The 25,323-nt window shown below is 39.8% G+C and overlaps 1 protein-coding gene across 1 annotated transcript in view; it reads right to left on the bottom strand.

Annotated features, from left to right (window-relative positions):
- TIAM2 (T-cell lymphoma invasion and metastasis 2) overlaps positions 1-25,323 on the bottom strand; it is an 89,870-nt gene that overhangs the window by 51,894 nt on the left and 12,653 nt on the right. Inside the window, exons 4-8 of the mRNA XM_010072466.1 lie at positions 24,155-24,327; positions 22,896-23,120; positions 12,456-12,641; positions 11,075-11,221; positions 2,560-2,724 (exon numbers count right to left, since the gene is read on the bottom strand). Of these exons, the coding sequence (XP_010070768.1) occupies positions 2,560-2,724; positions 11,075-11,221; positions 12,456-12,641; positions 22,896-23,120; positions 24,155-24,327 (896 nt within the window). The remainder of the gene's footprint in view (positions 1-2,559; positions 2,725-11,074; positions 11,222-12,455; positions 12,642-22,895; positions 23,121-24,154; positions 24,328-25,323) is intronic.

The following is a 25,323-nucleotide window of genomic DNA, read 5'->3' as shown; positions in this document are numbered from 1 at the left end:
ACAGACACACACACAAAAAGCTCTTTAGGAATCATGCAAAAGCAATCCTCAACAAGTAATTTTCTAACTATTTTTTGTGGTATAAACAATACTAGCTGAATTGCTTAGAAGATAAGGTTCAAGTGCAATTTCCATTTTCCCTTACAATCCTCCCAAATCCTTTCATAAACACTATGGCTTGGCTATTAGATTAACTGAGCACTGCTATATGTTTCCAAAGATATCACAACTGTTTTCTATTCTTTTGAACTTACACTCACAATCACCTTTTTCTGTGACCACTTTTAAGGACTCAGTTCTGCTCAGTAACTTTTTCTTCTGATGTAGAAAACATATATGCATGTTAGGAAAGGGGATGGGATAGGAAGCAGGTTCCCAGAGGGTTTGCCTTTATTGCATTTTATTTTTATTGCTGGGTTTCATCTACGATCAGAGAGTTTCACCTATTTTTTTTTCACTGTGTGAGGTCAAAGCAAAAATCCTGTCTCAATAGGAAGGCAAAAGGAAATAGGAATATTCCCAAAGGATATTAGCCTGAAAGTGTCGAGCCCCTAATGAGAGTATCTCTGAAGATCAGGATTCTGGTGAGACTACTGCACAAAACATTTAATTTTAGCATATTAATAGAGCAACATTTCTAAAACAGAACGAATTACTTTATCCCTTCAAGAGCTACTTATACTCTTTAACACATCTCCGCAGCTTACAAAATCAAAATCGACTGAGTAACTAGTAATTACCTTAACATTTTATTATATGTAAGTTTATGAGTTGCATGTGTTCTGCATCCTGAACAATTGTATTCAAATGCACATTTTTTTCCATATGTGCTATCCAAGAGCCTCAGATGGAAAACAGAAATAAGAAAAGTACAAATCCCATAAAACATGTATGAAGTGAAAAAGAACAATAACCCCTTTGAACTTTATCCTTATACACATAACATTCAAACATGTTGTGTTAAGAAGAAAGATTCCTTACACTCACCAGAAAATGAAAATGTAAGAAGGAAAAGAACCAGGACAGATGAGCAGAAAGTATTCAGCATTACAGAATGCTTATGAAAAGCTTAACACACAGAATAGAAAGAAAAAAATGAAACAGAAAAATGTTTAAGAAAAAAACCCAAATAAGTTAAAACCAAATTTTCATGCGATACAGACATCGAAAAATTAAAAGTCAGCCTCACATTTACAAATGTTTTGGAATGATGGAGTAAGAGAGGTAAGGAATTTCCTTTTCAACTTAATTTTACGTTTATAAATTTTATTTCCTCTTTCAGGGGTCTTGCATGTCAACGTAACGACTTCCAAATGTTTCAGCTCTACCGTGCCATCTCGTGGTCATATAATGTCTTAGGCAATCCCTTTAGCTTAGTAAAGTGAGTGTTTAAGGAGTAAAGCCAGGCAATGAACTGTTTCTCCGGCATTCAGTTCCCACCAGCAAAAGCAATGAGAAGACAATTTCTCAGTGACACCATGGAGACATGCTGTGACTTGACTAAAGCACTGTGCTTCTTTTGATTTAAAAATTATAGTTAACCCTAGATTTTTAAAGACTTGTGGCATTTAATGATTTTTTTTTGTTTGTTTACAACATTACCAGGTGGAAAGAGACATTAAATTGGGTCCTTTCCTTCATTAGAAGCCTCAAAATTCATTAACTTCAAGCCAGTTGAATGAGCTCAGCTGAAAGTTTATGCTAACCTATGCCAAAAGTTACAGCTGGATTTTGTACAGAACAGGACTCCTTTTTTTCCTGTATTTCCCCTTTACTTGTGAAGTAAATAAACTACATTTACCGGTTGTCAGAAAACAGAGCTTGGGAATAAAAAGTTAGTTTTTCCAAAAAGCTCATCTGCATAATTTAAGTGACTTGAATAAGTTAAACTCAAGCACTGACATATGTGGAGGCAAAGACACAGGTATGTTACAACGTTCTAGAGGTGCTGGTCTTCTGTCTGTAGTTAAAATGGGTATTTCTACTTTAACTTCAACCTGTAACTCTGTTTTCTGTCCCAAGATATCTAGCAATCCCTCTCAAATTGCTGGCACTGACTTTCAGAAGGGAATTCACTCTTTGAATTTCACAAGTAGAGCTGGTATTTAATTAAAAGCTTAAAAGGGTTTTTAAAGAAGCAGATATATACGACAGCCATTGTCACAGCAGTCTTAAACATCTTAATCTCCTGCCACTAACTCAACCAGTCCCCGCAACTCTTCTGTGATTAATTTGCATGGAACAACTGGGTTTGCTACAATGACAACATAGAGTGGACACGTGCCGAGTCTTCTTTTGGGCCGACTACCGGCAAACCATCACCGCTCTTTAAGTATTCAGTGTGTGCTGTCTCATGCAACACTTCTTGAAAACCCTTCCAAAACCTTGGCTACAATACATAAATAACACAACTAAAGGAAACAGAGCAATGTGCCTTAATACAGTAATAGGGAGATACTGGCATTATGCTCTCAGTATTCAGACATCCTCTGATATATGACATTCCTTCTGAAGTCCACAGCTATTAACAAGGTGCAATCATACATGAAAACTGAGTACCTTGCATGCCAAAGACAAAACATCTTCCACCCTGTGCTCCGGCTTCAGGGTCAGCGCCACTCCTTGGCCGTCACAGAAGTGAACGTATGTTTGTGGTTCCCAAGCACTCTCCTTCTGGATACTCTCTGGCACCGAGCAGTAGACGTTCAAAAAGTCATTGACTTGCTGCTGGAAACAGGAGAGAAACGTACAACATATGTGGATGTTGCAAAACAAAACAACAACAACAAAAAACCAAAAAACCCCCCAAAAAACCCCAAAACCAAAGTACAATTACATTGGCAGTTTGCAGTGGATATGTATTTAGATACAGTACTGTCTTGTCCCACGGGACAAAGTTCTGTTACCTGCTCTTATTCACTGTTGAAGACCTAATTTTCTTGAGAATAGATTGCACTTCCTCTGCATTCCATTATAGGTTTTTATGTCTTTATCTCATATTAATTGTTGATTTAACTCAAAGTGAAAATATGTAGCTACCTGATATTATATCGTAGTGGGAATAAATTCTTAAGAATTTACTATTACAATTTTACCTAATTAACCAATGCAAAAACCTGAGAATTACTGTAATTTTGACAGAAAATAATAATATAGTAAACATCCAGCAGAGAGCACTGTGGAGCAAGGCTTGCCATAACATAATAAATGACTAAAGCAGGAATAAAATGTTCCTATTCTATTTAGAGTTTAAGAACATATTGTTTAATAGGTAGCACAAGGTATTTGCCTGTTTACCTTTTTGGTTCTCATTCACCCTCATTCCAAAGCCACTCCACTTGATCAAATAACAACATCCACCCTGAATAAACTCCTTGTTGCTTTCTCACCCTTTATTTTCACACCTTCTTCTGTGCTGCACACTTCAGGCTACACATTTCAAAGGAAGCCACACAAGGAGAAGAAAAAACACTGAGAGCTATTCAGAATTTGGAGTTTCACCGATATATTTGGGTCTGTCTATTCAGCAAGTCACTTAAATGCCCCCATCAAGACAGGCTCCCTGGATTCCCCTTACAGTCAATGGGAAGGGACAATAACCCCATAAAGTGGCAGAACTGCCACCCAGACATATCTTGAGATATCCTGAGCTGCTCTCAGGAGTGCCTACCTCCTCAATGCTTTTTTTGTTTGTTTGGTTGGTTGGTTGGTTTTTTTCCTGCTTGTTCGGGTTCAGGGCTTTTGTTGCCTCCATAAAGCCTCTTGATTATGCAATTCTTCCTCCTGGCTCTGCAGGGACACAAGCCCAAGGGTGCACTGCAACTGAAAGCTGCAGGAAAATCACTGCACAGGGACTGCTCCCCTTGCTACACACAGCAAAGTTATTGACAACAGTCTACGAGTAGCAACAGAGAGACCTATATTATTTTGTTTTTCCATACATATAACCACCATGGCTGTGAAAATGATGTAGTAAGCAATCCGATTCAGGTAATTACCAAACAATGCAGAAATTCAGGATGCAGCTGGCCCACAGTAATAATCTGATGTCAGAGTAATGGCACTGATGAATCTTATACCTCTTGCTCAACTGTCCCTTTTAACTAGTTGAAAATTAAAATTCAATTAACACAGGCCCATGGAAATCCTACTAAAATCCAGCAACTACTATACCTGACAGGAATCCTGTTATGCTACTGCAATTAATTAATGGAGTGATGAAATCTACACCAGGTGAAATTTCACCTTTGTGTTTGGGGTTCCAGACTGCTCGTAACACTGGTGTTGTTGAAGAAGATAATTCCCACAGAAGCACAGTCCTCTCAGAAAGCACTAAATCAAGTAGCTGGGAATAAACGCTGACCTCCTTCCACAGTGTAAATAACAGAAAGTAGAAAGGGCAAGGAAGGCAGGCTGTGAGAGCTGAGCAGGAATGAGTCTGAATTCTCCAGTGGCTTCCTTAAGGGAAAACCGAAGATACATGGCCTCAGCTAAGGAGATGCTCCCAGCAACTCAGAGGTTTGTAACTACCACAGTGGTTTATTGCACTGCAACAGTAGTTCTTCAAATCTGTGCAACCGAAATAAATCTCACTATTGCCAGAGATGAAAACAAAACAAAACAATGCAAAACACAGAGGATGAAGGTGATGAGAAATAGGTTTAAGGCCACCTTTTCTCCAGAAGCTTTTAAGACAGAGCAGAAACTTCTGCAGCCAATGTGAGACACTTTTCTTTCCTTCCCACGTACACAGGGTGCTCAAGCATACACCTTGAGACAAACTTGCCTCTGTTATTAAACATGGTTACGTTCCTTAACTGCAGTCAAGGTACTGTTGCTTCATCCACATTTTCCATCTCAGAAAATCTGACATGAAGAAATTTTTTTTTTCCTGTTATGCCTGCAGTGACTAATTCTACAATAGCTCATTCATTCACTGCCACAACCCATCCAACTTTCCAGAAAGAGGTGCCAGGATTTGCAGACTGTCACACGTTGTGCCACAGGGCTGCTTCAGGACCAATAGGTTACTTCATAATTTCCCCTCACTATTTGCCTCTGTTTTTATCATCCTTTTCAGGGAAAATATAGCCTTCCTGGCAGTCTTCACTATTCGTCATTTGCTGCACTCCTCAGGTAGCATTTTATAAAAGTTTTGATGCTGTTTTTGTTATTCATTTGAGATCAGCCAATGAAACTGGGCTGATGCCAAAGTAACAGTTTTCAGAGTTATGATGAATCATTTCTGAGTTGTTGTATGATTCATCAAAATGTCAGGATCTTAAAAATGCCCACGCTATATTTAATTCCCATTTTAAAAATGGGTTTAGAAATAAAGTTGAGATAATAATAATAATAATAATGTTTTTCTAGAAATAAGGTCGAGCTCTACAGCTCTGCTTCAAAACCTAAATTCCGGTGTTTTTTTTAGTCTTGCAACACAACCCTGCTAAAGTTTGTAAAAGCTTGTCCCAAAATTTGCAGCAACATTGCCCCCACGTCCGTCCCCTCTACCTGGGGAGAGGGGCTCCAAGCCCCTGAACAAATTCGGAGCAGGCTGCTTTTATCCAGCAGCTGCAGAGAACACATAAACCCTGTTGCGAGAGCTGGGTCCAGAAGACAGACCTCATGCCTTCCCCAACATGGCACCAAAGGGAGAGGACTTCATTCTGCCTGCTCCCTGGCACCTTCAAAACCTTTCTCTGTCTCCTCAAAAAGGTTCAGGAAGAGCAAAGGCTCTCAGTAGGCCAGGGTACAGGAGACCTACAGCAGACCCCATCGCACAAGGCAGCACTGTCGACCTCCCAACCCCAAGGGGGGGTCGGTGCTAAACCACGGGACTGGCATCACAGCCCTTCAGGAGAAACCTCCAGGGGGTGCACCCAAGAGATTCTGCTTCTCAAGTTTGGGAGGGACCAAAGCTTTTCATGTTTTAACAGGACCTGAAAGGAATGAATTGTGTTTGCTGTCTCTGAGGTGGGAAATGGATGCTATCTCACACCAACCCAATGGTACATTCTGGAGGTATTTTTAAGTGCTCTCTACAGGAGATCATTTTACCCAGAAATCCCTCATAATTATAATTTATTTTGAAAACAGAGGAGTGATTTGGTTTAAATACTTTCCCACCCCAGGACATAACAAGCAAGTGGTCAAGTAACTAAGGGAATTCAGGTGGTTCAACATACTTCTTCAAAGAACAGACAAAACGTGAAAATACTTTCAGGAGGCAAAACAGCATTATAGGACTAGCTGCTGTTAGTGGGAGATGCCTCTCTCAGTGGTATAACTTCTTCATAATTACAGATTTCTTTCTTACCTAGCCATTAAATAAACACACTTGATGAGAAAATAAACCATGTAACACATAATGATACAAAAAACCAACATAAAAACGTACGAGGAATTATGAACTTTGTTCAAACATTCCTCATGAGATTCATTACAGTTCTTTATTTTAGTTAATAATTTTCAAGAGCAATATTTCATTTTTAATGCAGATTTTGACTTTTTGTCTAATACTTGGTACACAACCTCAGCTGAACGGGAACAGTACTGTAGTATGATTTTTTTCTAAGTCTTCTTTCAAGTTTTAAACTGCATTGGGAGAATATCTGGTTCAGGGAACAAAGAAGGAAAAGGGACAGGGGGCAGATGGGAAGACAAATATCCCTTTGAGTCTAGCACATGTTGCCATTAGAGAAATCCAGCTATACCATATAGAAAACAAAGTCCAGAAATCCGGTGCCTAAGACTTAATCTGAATTTTTTATTTGGAGCCTGCACAAGCCTACCAAAGGGAGAAGGATTCTGTCTGTGTAAGCCTTGCAGTACGTAGACAACAGTCGGTTGTTCTAACACATGCAGTTACGGATTTTGGAGCATCCTGCTTCCAGAGCAGGGGACAGCAACGTTATCCCCAGAGAGGCTGTAGGAGCTGAGAGGGACCATGACTCATGCTAAGCAGGGGCGAGAAGCAGCCCTCCTCTTCCTGGGCACCGGAGAAAACCAGCCACAGCTATTTACTCAGTAAAGCTGTTGAGGGGATGCCGCTTCCTCTTCCTTTAGCTGGGCAATCTCCAGCTATATATTAACTCACACTTCTCCGCTGGTATGCTCCACAGATTTTAATTAGCCTTTATTTGCCTTTATACTCAAAATATACAGGTTCTGTTGAAGTAGGCAAAGGGGAAAAACACACTGTGGGTTTTGCCATACATGCTTTCAAACAAGCTCAGTTCCAAATCTCTCTCGGAAAGTGTGCACACTCTAAGGATTAGTGTTGTGAAGAAGCTTCTAGGGATTATTTGTTTGTTTATTTATTTATTTATTAAAAGCCTACCATGCATGTTCAGAAACTTTCATTAAAGTGGTTTCATTAGCAGAATTATAATCCTGCCATCTAACACTAACTGCAAGTTACGAACCTCTGTGGAGTTTCTGAACCAGCCTCATCATACACTTATTGAAATATATTCAGGAATTTAAAAACAAGATGGTGCAGAATGAGGACAGCCATATCTTACCTCAACAGAGTTTGCTGAATTCTGGACACCAGCAAATCCATGTCCTCCAGCTGAATCAAAAATCTGTTAAAAATATTACAGATAAATAAATAGGTTAAACAAATAAACCCCTTTATTTCTTGCCTGTGTTAGGTAAATCCTTTGAAAAAAGAAAAATTGAGACTAAGTGAATAAACATATATCAACCTGCTAAACCACAGGGATCTTTTTATACTTTTAATCACTTTATTCTAATGAGAAGTAGTAAAGAAATACAAACCTCCCTCTATGAAGAAATTTAAGCAAGTTTTCTCTTTCAGGCTACATGGACACCCACATTCAAATATGTATAAAAGCATTCATGTCCTTGTTTTTTTCTATCTACTGTTTAGCAATAAGATTAAAGTCATTTACCTTCAAATCGGGCACTACACTTGAAGTTATAGTTTCACCCTTCAGGATACTGTGAGGTACAACTACAAATCTCATAATTATTTAAAGGAACTATTTCAAATTATTGTTGCTGTTTTCTAAAACTTCTTACCCTATAGTTTTTCATCTCTTCTCACTGAGTTCGTAGCTTCATACTATCAATGGAAACTTTTAGCTTAGCTTTAAAGGCATACTTGACCCAAAAAACGCACTATTAAGTAATGAAAATAGCTGACTACTCCGTCTGCTTTGGAAGTGATGAAAGCAGAAACTGAGACTTACATTCCCCATCTGTTTTGAAAGCTTACCTCACAAAGGTGTTAGGCTTATTAATGAAATTTTTTAAAATCCAATAAATAGCTATGGATACCATCCGGTGTTTTGGTGATAAGGGTTGTATAAACACACAGACAGATCTATACAATTTGTACACAATGTTGAGATTTGCAGGTAATAACATTACCCTCCCAAAGTGCAAATATAAATAGCATTTTATTAACTCCTGCAGTCAACAAATCAGGACAATATCAAACTTACATCTGAGCTTTTTTTGTTTAGGCTTTTCTTTTCCTAATTTTTTTTTTTTTTCTTTTTTCTTTTTTTTTTTGGTACTAGCAAAATCCTTTTAGATAATCCAAGACAACAACAAACTATCTCTTAGAATTTAATACAAAATCGAGTTTCTGCCAATGCAAATAAAGGGCACCACTTCTGAACTTCCTCTTCCTTGTCACACCCACAGATGTAATCAAAGTATTTTATTGTTTATGATTTCTCAAAACCCTTTATCGTTAGACACAAGAAAGCAGATAAGCATTTAAGACACTGAGGATAATGTGAGCCTAGACATCCCCCATCTGCTACAGTGCAGTTTTATTAACTGATTTGTAAAAGACTAAGCTACTCCATTAATGTGGCCTCCCAGCATGGAAACTGAAACTTTTTTATTAATACCATAAAATTAAACTTCAGATAAAATTAAAAACTTTTCTGACACAACAATGTTAAAGAATATACCATCTAATTTTGACACGAGGGTACGGCAGATCAAAACATACCAGCTCCAGTCAAAAGAGCTTAAATTAAATCCAAGACAGCAAGACACTTTTAACCCATTGTTTGACACAGACATCATAGCACAATGAGCAGAGAAGCAAGCTCCACTTCTCTGCTTAACCCAGTTTCCCAGTAGGCTAAGAGAGACAAGAAGACAGACAGCTTCAGGCCTATTCTGTTTTTCATATTATGTGCACACACACAAGTCTGAGTAAGGACATGACTCCCTTTTCAGCCACCTTCCAGGTTCATGGGTCAGTTTTCAACCCATGCCCTTAAAAATGCCTCACTTTTATGGGAATGAGTCATAGCCTGGTGTTATTCGTATGCCACACTCAGTATTTGCATTTCCTCAATTTTATTGTAGGATGTTTAATTAAACAAGAAAAAATCAAGACCCTCAGCTCATGGATGAAAATGAACACTTTCTGGGCCAGCGAGGTTTGGAATAAGGAGGGTGAGGACGTGCCTCCACCTGCACTAGGGCTCTTTCCTCTGCACTCAGAAAAGTGCTGGGAAGGCAGCAGGAGCCTCCTCTCCTTGCCACAGAAATAAGATTCCTCATCCACAAGCTCCACAGAATCCCCTTCACAGGCTATAAAGCATACGGGAGGACGTATTACTGAGTTAAGACAGTGTGAGGTATCAACTCCGCCGGGAACAGAGCTAAGGGGCATAATATCCTTTCCCTCAGAGCTCTCATTAATAAAGAAATAGGACTCACAGACTGGCCTCAGTTGCTGGGGAACACAGGGGAAATTATGTGAAAAGGACAACCTAGAGAAAATTTCTCCTTCAGTTCCCTCCTTCATAAGACAGACTTGAGTTTTATTCTTATTCAATTTCACCATGTAAACACATCTTGAATGATATGCTAAAATGCGTAACAGTCAACCAAAGAAGCTTAACCCCACACAGAGAAATATTTACCTATTAAAAATACACACCACTAGACCAGAAAATCCTGATGTGTTATTTTGCAACATTAAATCTGTTGCATCAGCTCTGGGACCACTGCAGTACGCGTACAGATAGGGTTGTTTAAATACTCTACAAGCAGTTTACCAGACATGCAAGAACAGCCAGTTTTCAAGTGCTGATCATAGATTTTTGACTAATAAAATCAAAACACAAGGGCCAGGGAACAAAAAGAGCAAAGTCACAGGAGAAACAGCAGACACGACAAAGGCTAGTGCAAGTAGTAATGTCCTCAGCGTGGGTACATCTCTACGCCTTCTGCCTCACCGTCAAGGAAGTGGCTCCTATAATGCTGTTGTCAGGGAGAAGGCACTTCTGTTCACATTCAATTGTATTCTTATTGAGAAAATACAGACTCCTGAAGTGTGGGGTCTAGAAGTGCATGCATGGGCCATTAGTTTCACAGAGAGAAAGAGACCTGTGAGATGCTGTAGCTCCATCAGCAGTCACGCAGCCCTTCAGCAGGGGCACGCAGCAGCACAGCCCCTCTCCCCAGGGCCAGCCTGCCCCAGTACATCAAACCGGCACCAGGCCTTCAGCTGGTGTAAACTGGCACAGCTTTACCAGTCAGCTGTCTGCACCTGCAGCTGGCCTCCTGTGTGACAGCAGTCTACTACTGTTGGCTAAAACGTTCTTCCAAGCAGGGTGTGTTGCTCTGAGAGGCCAGGCCAAAGACGGCTGTCTTTGCCTCTTTCTCCCTTGAAGGCTCACCTCACATTAAATTGCAACAGTACTTCAGAGTCCCAGTCACAAGCCAGCAAAACGCTGTGTTAAGGACTGTGCATTCACACTGTCTCCAAAGAAACCCTACTTCTAAACAGTTTGCAAGTTCTGTTGCAAATTCAGACCCCATGGTCTTGCACTGCTGACAATGAACTAACTCACTGGGTCAAAACCTCTCATTCACTGATCTTATTTATCACAAAAATAGATATATACTCTTCACAAGTGATGCTCCCATTGCAAGTCTGACATGTCTAGTGAAACTGCGAATGCAGATTCAATGGGCAGACGTCTCCTACCCCATGCACTAACACCACCTCGCAGGATGAGCCCCAGCAGAAACAAGCCCTTCTGTGCTATCCCCAGCAAATAAGATCTACCTGAGTTATGGAGGGTCGCTTTTCTTTTCCTTTTCTTGCCAATGTGTCCAGTCCTTTCAGCGAAGAAAATAAACCCCTCTTATTTCGTCCTCTTTGTGACAGAGATAGGGTGCGTTTCCTGAGAGCAGCTTCATCCCTGGAGCATATCTATTTAAACACAGAGACAGGCCTTCCTATATCACTTTTGTAAGAGCAAGATATTGACAGTTATTTCAATTTGAGGCATCAAATGAGAGCTGCTTCAGTTCACCTCAGTGTAATACACCAAGGTATCCAATCTTTCAGCAGTGATGCTTGTTTTGGTATTCCAGTGGTGTGATAGTGTAATTTTTTGTCATGGGGCAAAATTAGAAGGTCATAGGAAGGGAAGAACCAAGAAAGTATTGCTCTGTACAACAAAATAAGTTAAGGAAAAGACTCCAAAGAAGAATGATAACCTATCACTCAGATACAAAATTGCTAGAGAAAGAAAGACTCAAAATTGCCATAGGTAGGAGATAAAAGTGCTATGGTGTTGAGTTATTAACAAGCAACAACATAAACCACACAGATAAGAACAGTGGCAGAGAGAAACACATTCCCTGACGGGACTCTCAGGACTACTATTCAGATTGACTTCTCATGCAGTAAACACATTCCACCCCTCTCTGCCAAGATCAGCCTCACAGCCTTGTCAAGGTTAAAGAGCAGAGGGGAACCTGCTACTGCTAACTTACTTACTTAAAGCCAACACGGTGGCCACAGCTTACAGCAGCTGAGCATCTCCCTCATTCTTCTTTGCAAATACAGGCCACAGTTCTTAAAAAATTACTTAAAAATTTGGACTCTCTCTAGGTTCAGCCTATTCTAAAAACACTTCCTCTTCAGGAGGGTATCAAACTGTTTCTGAAAAACAGACACATCAGAGACCTCCAAAAAAAGACCAGCTCAACCCAGAGGGACCTGAATCACTTTTGGAAATTTCAACATTAGGCTCTTTCACCCTAAGTGATGTAGCTCCTATACGCTTCAAACTCTGAACTCAGTGGAGGTGAAATTGCAGTGACAAAATTCCAACACAATGACTCATCTACATCTGAAGAATACTTCAGTTTGTTTCTTTTTTCAGATATAGGTCAGAAATACCCAATTCTGGAGTCCTCAGGGGCCAAAAAAAAAAAAAAAGCCACGGCCATATCCTCATGGTTTAAAGGTCTGTGTCTCTGAAATTTTATTTTTTTTTCAGTCAAGGATCCGGCAGAAAGGGTGAGAGGGGTACAGGGCTCTCTGAGCCAATGCATGTGGGTGCAGCCATGTATTATCCCAGCGCAATTCCACATCTAAGTACAATCTTAACAATGGCTTTGTGTAACACACCCATGAAAAATGCATTCGGACTTACCAGTGCATGGAACGATGAGACAGAGAAAATGCCAAGCCGCCCCAGTGCCAATTTTGAAGGACGACTGGCAGCAGCCAAAAGGCTCTTTGGGTTTGGGAGCTCCCCACCTTGCAAACTGGCTAGGTAACATCGCATTCGGAAAAGGTCCATATTAAATTTTTCCAGGTTCTGTTCCCATTGCTGGATCTGTTTAGATAAAAAAAGGGATAATTAAAAGGGGAAATATGTCTTTGTGGGCTGCACTGAAAATTCAAGCTCTTCCACAAACCCATAGTAAATTACTTTCATCTGGTGGTATATGGATTAGATTAGTTATTCCCTGCCAAAACACATTCAGTCATATTGTGTTACATCAACCCAAAGGATGTCTTGAAACAAAACAAAGCTGGTGGTCTTAAATACATACTGACAAGATGAACATACCATGAACTTCGGGTAGTTTGATAGTCACAAAAGCAGTTACACAAAAACACAACCCTGTGGTTCATGAAGGCGTTTCCTCCACCTTCCCCCCCTCTCTTTTTTGGAGATTAGTTTTGTTTCCTTCATTTTTACGAGCTTAGATTGTATAGGTGGCTGGTTGAAAGCAAAGCTGCATAGCTACACTAACACACTACACTAAGTGAAGTAGCTACACTGATAGGTCCTGCTCATTCCTTACTATCATCCTATAGCCTCTCCGTCTGTAAACAGGAGACAACAAAAGTACGTGTGGTTCTCTGTCTAATAGATTAAGACAGGCTTACACTCAGGCAAACTCCAAAAATGAGCTATATAGGCTCAATACAAATCACTGGAGCAATAGCAAGAACGCATACATACACTTCATGCAATTTTTAAACTTATCTACCACAGGTACATGCAGATGTAACAAGATAGCTTGGTCCAGTTTCAATGTAAAATTAGGAAAGTGGAGAGACTCAAATATTTACTAGGCAAAGTTCTGAATCAAGGTTCAAACGACAGATTTTAAGTATTCGTGTAGATACACACTCATCTACACAAACATATTCTTATGCACAGCACAAAAGTCAAATTTTGCTTTTCATTTCCCAAACCTACAGATTGGTAGTTGCAGCTAAAATCTGCCTCACAGAGTACAATATAGATTAATACCAATGAACAGCACCAATAAAAAGGCAGCTGTGTTTAACAGAGTAGGTACATTCACACATGGGAAAGCAGAAAATGCATGTCCATTAGGTTAATATACACTACGTTCATGTACTGAAGATTGTTAAAATCCCCTGACAATGCTGATCTTCCAATGTCAGCTCCAATCACTGCATGTTGGTTGTTCAACAGGTGGTTTAGGGCTGCGGAGAAAGTTCACTGAATTTTCTCTAATGTGCATTGACTTCATATCTTTCAGTGGCACGCCCTGCCTGTCCCTGCCGACACGGGACATTGTCACCTCACATTGAGATTAGTCAAGGTCGGGACAAGCACCTTTGTGACTCAGAAAACAGGTTGATAAATATAATAAAAATCTCAGGTGAATTATGGCCTGCAGGCTCATCTAGAAGCAAAATCAGTTCAGTTTCCTTATAATGCTGTCAAATATCACAAGAACTAAACAAGCATCTTTCCTCTTACTTTCAACAACGACAAAGTGAGCAATGAAAGGGTGAAAAAGGCCCTGTTAATGAAACAGTGCTAAGGCTTGTACTACAACTGAGACCTTACCTATTCTGGCTTCCTTACATGTGTGCTCACAAACTGTGGCATCAGTTATGGCTATACTTCTGGAAGTAAGAAGTAATCTTACTTGGCAGGGAGGGTGAACAAAGGGAAGACAATATACCATCTTGTACATATTTTGCAAATGCAAAATTATAATTTACAGTACACTTTAAAAAATATTTCAAGGAATGACTATTAAAAGCAGAAGATAAAATTTACAAAAGCTTATAATGAGAGCAATCCACAAAAGTCCAGAGAAAAAGGACAGCGATATACACATAACAAAGACACCTCATCCAATCTCTCACCACAGACATTCAAAACATGCATCCTTTGTGGTCCAGAAAGAATAATAATAATTTTTTTCTTGGGTTTATTTGATCATTGCCCTTTACTTTGCATTCTCTATGCCTTCAGACACTTCTCACAGAGCATTTTCTGTTTGCCAGTACTTCACGCATGGGATGACTCCAATAGGAGGTTTTGTGACATGCTCTTCCTCTGTGTTGACAGCCAACTAGAATGAAAACATGGTTGTCAGCTTTTCACAAAGCCAGAAGCTACAACCTCAGGTGAAGTCTTTCCCTTTGGGATAACACCTCTATGGGTATGGAGCCAGTCAACTTTGAATAGCTCGGGAACAGAGCAAGGCTTGTTCCGGGCGCCACTGGAGCTGAGCATCATGAACACAGGCATCCTTGTGTTTCTGAGGCCTTCTTCAAAACCCCCATTAAACATTTCTACTAAGTTGTATTTCAAAACAAAAATAATCTAGAGAAGAAGGAGTGGGGTACACCATGAGGATATTCTGAAGAAATAATTGAATTACGGTGTTTATCACTCACACAGGATGCTAGCTAATCAGCTCCAAAAGCATTGGTAATCATGATGTTACATTTAATGGCATTAGCGAAAGCTGTAGGCAGGGAATTTCTGGGATTGTCTTGTAGTCTTATCAAAACCAGGGATGTCTGGAACCAATTGGAGACCACGAACCAATACCAGCTGCTATTTGTCTAAGCCTTTTAAACTATGATAATTCTTCCTGAAGATTTATATTCTTGAAGACTAAATGGGGGAAGCACACAAATAAAAAAGCAACAACTTCAAAGTGCAGTGTGACCTGGTCCATGAAGTTAATTTACAGACTGGAGACTAGCTGCTGTGATCCTTATTCTGCTATTGTGTGAGGCAAACCTCTGCCCCACGTGGGAGGACTGCACAAAAGACGGCTCAAGAACTTAACTTCATCGTGCACAGACAAAACGGCCCTTTTGAAATCTCCTTGAAAGCAAATGGGAAAAAGTGGATGCACCAGACAGCCGTGAGAACTGTAATGGGTGACAAAGGCTAACAGCAGTATGAGGCCAGCCTACAAAGAGATGAGATATAGCCCAATGTGAGGCACGCCAAAACAAGCAAGCAAACGTGAAACGCTCCCCATGCAACCTGCTCAGCTGTTGCGCTTGCCTGCACCAACAGCCACAGCACCCTGGGCATCCAAAACCACCTTCTCAGTCACTGTTTCAAAACCTCCAAGTGAACTTCTAGGAAAAGCATTAAAGGCTTTTAGTAAAGGAAAGAGAGTATGTCATTCTCAGTACAGGCAAATGTTAGGCAAGGATTTCTGGGTTTAGTGTCAGCATGAGAGAGCCTGGGAGAAAGGTAAGGAGGGGCTGCCCAAATAAACATATTCAGCCTAACAGCATCCCTGTAAGGCAGAGAGAAAAGGACTAGAGGACTAGAAAAGGGGAGATAAGAAAGTACTAAAACATGGAAAGCTGTAAGAATTGGGGCTGTGGGCCACCAGGAACTCACGCAAGGAAGCCTGATGCAGGGACAGGGCAGTAATTATGTGGGGAATGCTAAAGGAGAGGATAAGCTTTTGCATCAGAGACTTAGTTCAGAACCTACTTTTTAAGAGTTAACATGCTAAGGAACATCTGCCTGGTACTTTGTCAGCACTTTAGCAGTAACGATCATTTTCAGAACATAAATAGTCAATTCTCCTCCAGGTTAGTGAAAAATCTATTCAGACACTAAGAAACAATTGTAAATTAACTACATTTTAAATCACACAAACAGATAAGCTAAAGGAATATGCCCCAAAGCAGGTCTCTGATAATTCAATAACCCTCCTAGGTTTTCTATAGGTAAACTCTAAAGTGGGAGCTTGGAAAAGGCAAGGGGTAAACACATTCAGAACAGACAATACAGACCAGTGGTTTCCAGTAGGTGACATGGGAATCCCTACTTCCTATGTGCTATACAATTCTCTCTGCAGGTAACCTTTCCAGTGGCACCTCCACCCTCACTCAAACATGCTTAGGGTTTGCAGACTGTAAATGGGAGAGCCCTGACAATCCCAGTGAAGGCAGTGTCAACAGTGTGGCTCAGGAATGGTCCCTGGCTCCTTGCCCTTCTTATGCTACAGTGCAAACCGCATCTTTTGGGAGGCTGGGGAAGGACTATCTCATTTTCACATACCTGTTCTGTACAAAGTAAGAAGAGCTCAGTGTAATAAAAAATGAAATAGTATGTGAATGGTGGAAAGCAGTACCAAAAATGACACTGTATCAACTCAAGGTAGCAATACTTCAAGGACCTAGAGGAAGGATCGAAGAGACTTCCTGGACAGCTCACCTGAGAACAAAATACCAGTTTTCCACATGGCACTTATTTAAGGCAGCACAAAAGAAAAGATGCACAGGGAGAAGGACCCTGTCTCAGTGCTTAAGCCCTTAAAACTGATTGGATTTAGTAATAGTTCTTACACCATATAGAAACATGAGCTCCTCGCTGACACCATTCACTATCTATAGCAGTAAAAGATTCAGAATTTTCTCCAACACAACATCTTCTTCCCAGATGGAAAGTGTCTCTGCAAGCTGATGTAGGGAACTCTATGGATTTAAAAGAAATTTCTGCTGCTGTTTTATATGAACAGCTTTTCAACCACATTACAAACAACACCAAACTCTTTCCATTCCAGTCCCTGGTTCTCAGACACAATTCATATTGTACCCAGCTGGATAAATGAGTCACTTGGTTTCTGGGGACAAGGAAAAGATTTTTATTGTCATTACTTCCTAAAGAGAACTCAAAGAAGCAAAAACGTCACTCTCCCAGAAATTCCATTACTACTAGGACACTACAGAAGTACTGTCATAGCTTTTAGCTTTTTTCTTTCAAAGAAATAAAAAAAGGAACATAACAGGGTACAACAACAATGATGTGCAATGAGCAATACCCTTTATTCTTCATCTTGCCTAGCGACTTAAAAAATGGTTAAGAAAACTTCCTGAAACAACAAGACAACAGTTTGGTTTTTTTAGGAAAAGAAAAAAAACCCAATAAATTTCATTATTCTGCTTGTTTTGGAAGGACAGACTTTTCATAATTTCTAACCAAAATAGATAAGAGGAAATCTTACACCCAACACCACTGACAGCACAAAAGTGCACCCACATGTACCCAATTTACATTCTTGTCAATAGTCTCATTTAAATTGGCAGTACCACATGTATTTCTATAGCTAGGGATGTAATTAAGAAAGCCACTGAATCTTATTATCTAGCTGCCCCTCCCCAAAACCAGAAGACCAGCCCTTTCTTCACATGCTTCCCCACCAGCTTCATTGTATGAGATAATGCTGTGCAACTCCACATTCAGTAATACTTTATTCATTTTTCATTATCTTACACTAAATCTGTGTGAAACAAAGATGGAAATTCACTCCTCTGCAAAATGGTAATTACACTGGTGAGGAGAATGGAGATGACCTTCCCTAACTTTCTGGCTGCCTACTCACTTCATTCCTTAGTGACAGTCTGCTAACTCTAAAGTGAATTTTGCTAATGATGTAGTGAGGAACCATCCTACACTATAGAGTGACACCTGAAAAGAAATAGTACGGAACCTCTCAAAAAGCAGAGCTCTGCTCTAGTTCAAAGACCACTGAAACTGAAGATCTGTTCTAAGAAATTTAGATCATGGTTTTTGGCTCAGGAGGGTATGGAGGAAAGGAAAGTAACCATGTATTGCAATTCAAATTGAATGCGTATGTGGCAAAACTGGCAAGTGCTAGCAAAGTCCCCTGAAAAGATTCTCTTTGAGCATTTTTATTCTAAGGTTTCATCTGAATGTCAGACAATATTTCATCAGATGATTTACAGAAAATTAAGACATGAAATTTGGGCTTTGGGAAGCCTGAAGAATGAAATCACCCAAACTATTACAGTCATCTTCCTAAAAATTTGAGAGAAAAGAGAAAGAATCAGATATATTTTAAACAAACAAAAAAAAGTAATGAAGTTATGCTCTGTGTAAAAAGTCAAAGACTACTACACAGAAGAGAAGTACTCATGGATTTAATGACTACCCGGAGCAAACAGACCACCACCTTACTGATCCCCTTATTATTTTATGGCAACAGATAAACTACTTTTAGTTGGAGGACACATATGAAAACTTCCACAAAGAATATCTCCAAGCATGTGCCTGTTCTTCTCATTAATGCTGTGTCATTTCAGTGCCTGCAAGTAAATACCTATTTTCATAACACATCTGAATAGCTTGGAAAACATGATTACACCAACATATTAAAATTTGAAGAGAAAAACTCAGAATGCTTTTAAGCAACTATTATTCATATTATTGTTCTAAAGTGAGACAACAGAACAGATTTATGTACCAAGTACATAAAGAACTACACCCAGAGCTGCAGTGCCCTCACTGCGAGGTAGATCTTCCATCCCATTAAAACCAGTTCTACAGGCACAGACAGCCCCACTTTTGACTTAACGGGCAACATTTTGTTAAAAGAGCTCCAAATAAATGCTAATAATCCCCTTCACTAACTTCGGTAGCAGTAAGACAGGGCTCCATATTCACAGCAAACACTGAGATTTCTCTAGCAGGTTAAACAGCTAGAAAAACTAATTTTTTCTTTAAGATGGGCTTTGAAATTTGTCTTGGCGCCAGGGGATTTTCAAACTTGCTACCGTTTGTCCTAATTCTCTTCAGTTTAGGGTAGAAGTTACACCCTGGGGGAACAGCACCGCCCACAACATATTTACTGCACATAGTAATATAAACGCACGTGGCTGTAGGCAGTATGTGCAGACTCGGGGTTTCCAGCCACGCTGCCAGTGGCCTACTGGGACTGGCTGCTGTATGCATACTGCGCTCACAGATGCTTCATTGATCTCTTCTAAACTGCCCAATGATACCAATAGCTTTGTGAAGGGCTGACATTGTCTCTCAAACAGTTATTAAGTCTATTATTAATATTGGACCAGTAAAGCCAGGTAGAGAGAATCCCCTCATCTAGGCCACAAGGCTGGACGTTTCCCAAGCAGTCTGTAGCATCAAGTCTCTAAAACAATCATTCCTCTGGAAACCAACACTTGTCATATTGTTGTTTGCACTTCTCCTGTTTAGCTCTAGCTTTATCAATTGCTAGCCTGCAAATCTACCAGGTTTAAGAGAGTATCAGATGAGCTTCTACAGTCTATTTGCTGCACACCAAAAGAAACATCAATGTCCATTAAAATGCCTATAGCAATTTTAGAAGTCCAGGTTTGCTTACTGCAGTTGCCTTCCAGATGACGGTAACTGTGAAACAAGAAAAGGTTCTGCTTGCTTGTTAAGTTCTGTGAATTACCAAGTCTTCATCAGAGAAGTACTGTTTTTAAATCAACACAGATGTGAAAGAAAATAGAAAGTTGAGGTTGGGTGGTGGCTTTTCTGAGGAATATGAAGGAAAAGGAGAAAGGATCTAGAAATCACAGTTTCTAAGACAATTTCCCAGTGGAAATAAATTAAGACTGTGCCTCATCTTTCTACATAAAAAATCACTGTGGCCCCTCTGAAGTCAATCACATGATTTCCACTGACTTCCCAAAATATATCATCAGTGATGTTTTCAAGCACAGGATGTAGGGTGTGCTTATAAATTACAGTATTAGCAATACAATATACTTCAGCATGGAGGAATCATAACTGCCACATGACTGAAAACACCACCAAATTTACACAAAATCAAACCCAGAATTTATATTCCTCTTGTTATTCAAAGTGGGCAAAAGACAACTAAACAACCACAGTTACTAAACAACAGAGCTACATACATGCAAACTTTTCCCTCAGAAACAATGTTTTTTTCCAAATTAACTTACTAAGTACATTAAGAATTCTCAGTTGCTAATTGTATCAAGATTTTTTTTTTCCTTTGGAAAAGTCAACCTGTGAGACACCAAATCAAAAGGTTAGGAAACCCAGTTGTCTACTGACTTTTCTCTGAAGTAACTTTGCCAACAAACCTTCAGCTACTGTAAGAGATTTTGTAGAGATCAAAAGGATCAAGACTGGTGAAAAGGCTCATTATAAATTTATTGTTTGCTAACTAGCAGATGTTTGCACATGATCCATCTCACTTTTGGTCTCACTGGCTTGCCCTTATTCAATGTTTTGAGACATTCATAGAGAGAACATTAACAGGAATAAATCTTCTGCAGCCCTACTGATGGATTTCAGTTCTAGCAGAACACAGCCAACTTCTTCCCGCGACTAAGCTGGAGAACAACAGCAGTTGCTCAAGGACTGAACATCTAATTAGCAGATATTAAGAGAGCATCATTAATACTCTTCAGCTGACTCTAAATAAACTACTAGCACTGGTATGTAAGGGGGAGAGAGAGGTCAATTAAGTTAATATAAATCAGGATTTTTCCTCAGTACATTTACAAGCACTAGACATCTCTAGAAATCTGTAATTCTTCTGGGGCTTAAAACCTACTGTAATAAAAGGATGCTTAACATTTTTCCTCCTCCATTCACCTCACTAGGCTCTGGATCACGAAATAAAGTGACCTGGAAATAAATTATGAACATTTGAGCGCTCAAAGAGCTTATGAACATCTGCACCACAAATCCCTACACAAACCTGCATACTTTTTGAACTCTGCTCATATAGCTTCAGACTGAAGTGTGCTACAAGAGTTTGATAATGAAGTCAGTACCAGTCAGTCTGCCCTTCGTCAAGCTCAAACCAGTATAGTAAGAATTTTAAATATCATAAGCATCAAATTCCTGAAAATAAAAGTGTTCCACTGATCTAAGAAACATAATTATGCTGTATTGGGCCAAGGAAATAAAGTTTGATTGCTACTCAAGAGGCCATAATGTGCAGTCTAAAGTAATGACAGAAGCATAGTTACTCTGACTGGAAAAGCAGGTAGGGATGGGTTCTCAGATACCAGTCAATTAATTCAAATTATCAGATGTCTTCTGTTAATGGCCTAATAAAATAACAGATACAGTAACCTCAGTCCACAGACCTATTAGGCTAAACTACTAGACAAGTTTAGTACACAAGAGGCCCTGGGTAGTGAGGTCTTTGCCTGAAAACTAAGCATGTCTGATCAAAGCATCTTTTGCCAGTTGCTATCTACAAAACTGGGGACATGGGCAAGATGTCAACAGCTCAAGATGTACTTCCATAAGGTATCACTTGAGTGATTCCTGGTTCACATGGTAGAATTGAGAACAGAATAAGGCCTGATGTCTATGCACCACCATACAGACAATGAAGTGACCACTTTCACTGAGGAACAGTTCTAGCTGCTCATCAGTCTGCCCTGACCTTTTGTCTTAGGCGTGGCTTGGCTAAAATCCCAAGACATGTATGCACCATGAACAGTAAATTTCAGGCTGGTTGTTCTGGTTTTTGTTCTAAACAAATCTTAGTGGTGAATCTTTCTAAGCACCAAGCTGCTGCTTTAGCCAAGATTCAGGCATTCCTACCACCATAATATGAAAACGTGGTCAGAACAACACCCCAGGCATTCAGAAGCCATACTCAGATTTCCAAGGGAAGGCAACTGATGACTTAGCTCGGATCTTGCTGCAACAGAACAAGATTAGCCCAGACACAAGTCTAGATGCAAACATTTTGTCTGCTCCAGCCATGGATGAAGATCTTGTCTTTAGTCTTTTTGTCTTTTGCTCTCCCAAGCTAAGCAACAATGGGCCTGGGCTTGTAGTGGGATAAAAATTCCCAGGAGGCAACCGAGTGTTACAAGAAGTACTTAGTGACTAAGTGTGCTCCTTTTCTTTGAATTGATACTGGTATAATGTTCCAGTGGCTCTCCTGGCAGTGCTTTTCCACCTAGGATGGAAAACTCCAGTCTCAACTTCTTGTTCTCATTTAAACTCCTACAGGGCTTTTTACGAAGCCTAGTGGATTCTGGCCTTCTAGTAACGGCCAAATTTCAACTGAAGCACATGGTTTTGTCTGCATCAGTCCTTCGCTCAATTTTATTTGGATAAAGTACTCTTCATGTCCTGTTTTAAGCTCCAGAACAGTCTTGCTAAGTACCTATTCTTAAACCTCTACTGCAATTCAATAATAAATTAAATTATTCACAGAACTTATTGTATATTCTGTGGTGTACGAGGCAACAGCTAGATATTATTAACAGCAAAGTATATCATACCACAGTGAAAATTACTTACATTTTTTCAGAAGAGAAAAGAAATAGCTTTGTGCTCATAAATCAGATAGGTCTGATCCTCAGCTTTGAGGAGCCTACTTCCTGCACTGCTCTGGATTGCTGTAGAAACCTGGCAATAATTACAACTACCGTGCCAGCTATCCCAAGACAATTACTCTCAGGTCTAGAAAGCACAGGCAGTCAAAGCCCAAAGCAAGAAACAATGATAAATATGTTTCCATAAAAATATTGTTTCCAGTACCTGATTCTCTATGGCCTTCCTGTTTTTTGGATCACTGACAATTGAGAGCTGCAACTCTGCCATCTTTTTCATCTTGCTGTCCATGTCAATCTTCTGGAAGAGACTCTTGGTTTGATTTTTCAGCAGCCTAACAGTGTCCTCTTTCCCAAGCTTCTTCGCAAAGAGGGAAGCACAGGCTGAATGTATGGCAGTAACCCAGTTTTCCAGATCCGTCTGGCTTGTTGCCTGTGAAACAAATCAACGGTGCAATATTATGAGCAGACAAAAGGAAAAAAAAATCAGCACCTCCAGGACATGAAGCACTTGATGGGTTCATTGTGATCTTAGGCACTTTATCTTAAAACAAGTAAAACAAGGTTTTATCTTTAAATTTGTGCAAATAAAGGAAGGGTGAGCTTTTCCTGCACTCCATCATGACTTGCCTCCAACCTTCAGCTTCTGCTTCTTAGACCTGCAAGGTCTGAGAGCTTCAGGAGCACAACAGAGCCCACAAGCTGTGGGTAAGATATGACTTGCATCCTTCATCCCTCCAGTTAATTAAGGTAAAACCCATTAGGTTTTGAAGATAAACCTCCTCTTCTGCAAGTAACACAGCAACAGATAAGATTTTACATATAGGGTCTGATGAAATGTGTTTGCTTTGTTAAAAAATGCCAAGTTAGTGGAGAGAGGACAGCAAGGTAAAGAGAATATATCTGCACAAAGTGTCTCTGGAGATATTTACAAGTGTGCCTATGAATCAACATGTTTCTGTGCAGGCAGTTTCACATAATACTGTTCTTTATTAACATTTCCAGTGGTGCAGTTAAGCAGCCAAGATCTTCAGATTATTTTTAGCCTTCTTTTTTGAACACCTTGCTCAAGCAAACTCTTTGAGGCCAGCAGATTCAGTGTTGAGCACACCATTCTGTAAGGGTGCAATTATAGTAGATGTGAAAAAAAATTGATAATAAAGCTGATTTTCTAGAAGCTTGTAACAACCAGGCAAGTGTCTTGCAGATTTGTGATCTTCGTTCTTTTTATTTCTGAACCATAACTGACTGAGACAACTGGCGTAATATCATACACCTAAAGTCATATCATACACTTAAATCAATAGTATAGTGTAATAGTGTAATTATGCTATTATTTTTAAGTCAAAGGTGCAAGCACGATGTGTGTGTGTGCATGTGTATATGCAATCACATACATGCATATGCCTACTCACAAACACACCCTAAAATGGAAACAACCACGAAGCTACCTACGCATACTGTTACCTGAAATAGGTAGACATCTCCAAAAGAATTGCTGAGACAGAACACATTTTCTTTCTTGGGATGTTCTGGAACAGACTGAACTATACTGTCTTCAGCAAACAGGGCGTATCGAGGCAAACTGCTCTGCTCCATCGAGTTCCTTCCATAGGTCTCATAAAACAGCAGAGTACAACCTTTGCAGTTCAGAGGGACAAAAACCATAAAGAGAACGTAAGTTCTGGATCTCCCATGCGAGTTATCTTATATTAATGCTTTTTTGAATTAAGACACCCTTCAGTGGCAGGGAGCATCAGTTCTACCCCTCTTCTGAAACACAGAAAAAAAAATGAAGATCCTCTAAACTGGAAAACAGGCAAAGTTAATGACGAATTTGCCAATGAAAAGTTGACATCTCATAGGGACACAACAAACATCCATGGACTTCAAACAGGATACCTCAATATGGAAGTGTTCAAGGTCAGATTGGATGGGCCTTGCGTAACCTGATCTAGTGAAAGATGTCCCTGCTCATGGCAGTGGAGTTTAAAGGTCCCTTCCAACCCAAACCATTCTGCGATCCTATGAATAAACTCAGCCCGTTAAAATGTTAAAGCATGTAGAAAAGATTAATTCCTGCTTGGCTCAATCGGCTTTTGTGTTTCTTTCTTAAATTGAACCAACTCTCTCATCACAGCCACCAAAGAAATCTTTGTATTTGTTGAAAAGATTTGCAGAAACATTTGTCTTCAAACAACATGCTTAGTGAATAAACTTCTCAAATTTCCTTGAATCTACCCACAAATTAGAGACTAAGACAATTCTCAATAATTTAAAACAGTTTAAAGGGGCTGAGTTTGAGCATGTTCAGCCTCAGTGTAACATCTAAGGTACGAAATCTGTATCCAGAAAACAAACTTCATCCTTGACGATGACAATCCTGAGTATAACAAGAGGAATTACGCCTGGAGGACAGCAGAGGACAACAGCCATTCCCCAACAGCTGTCCCCAACTGCCTTTCATTCCTGCCCCACATTACAATCCACTGTACTCTGAGATGCACTGATTTGCCTGTTCAAGGGGTCACAGGTTGAACTGCATTACTAAAATAATCTAGTTATAAACTAGATTTCTCAAGAATTTCTTAGGCTAGTTGTGCATCCAGAGAAAATAAGTAAATAAACCTCACTTT

The sequence above is a fragment of the Pterocles gutturalis genome, unplaced genomic scaffold (assembly GCF_000699245.1).
Source record: "Pterocles gutturalis isolate BGI_N339 unplaced genomic scaffold, ASM69924v1 scaffold10227, whole genome shotgun sequence".
In the NCBI taxonomy this organism is placed as follows: domain Eukaryota; kingdom Metazoa; phylum Chordata; class Aves; order Pterocliformes; family Pteroclidae; genus Pterocles; species Pterocles gutturalis.
The sequence above is the reverse complement of the archived record's forward strand: the minus strand, read 5'-3'. Positions and strand labels throughout refer to the sequence as shown.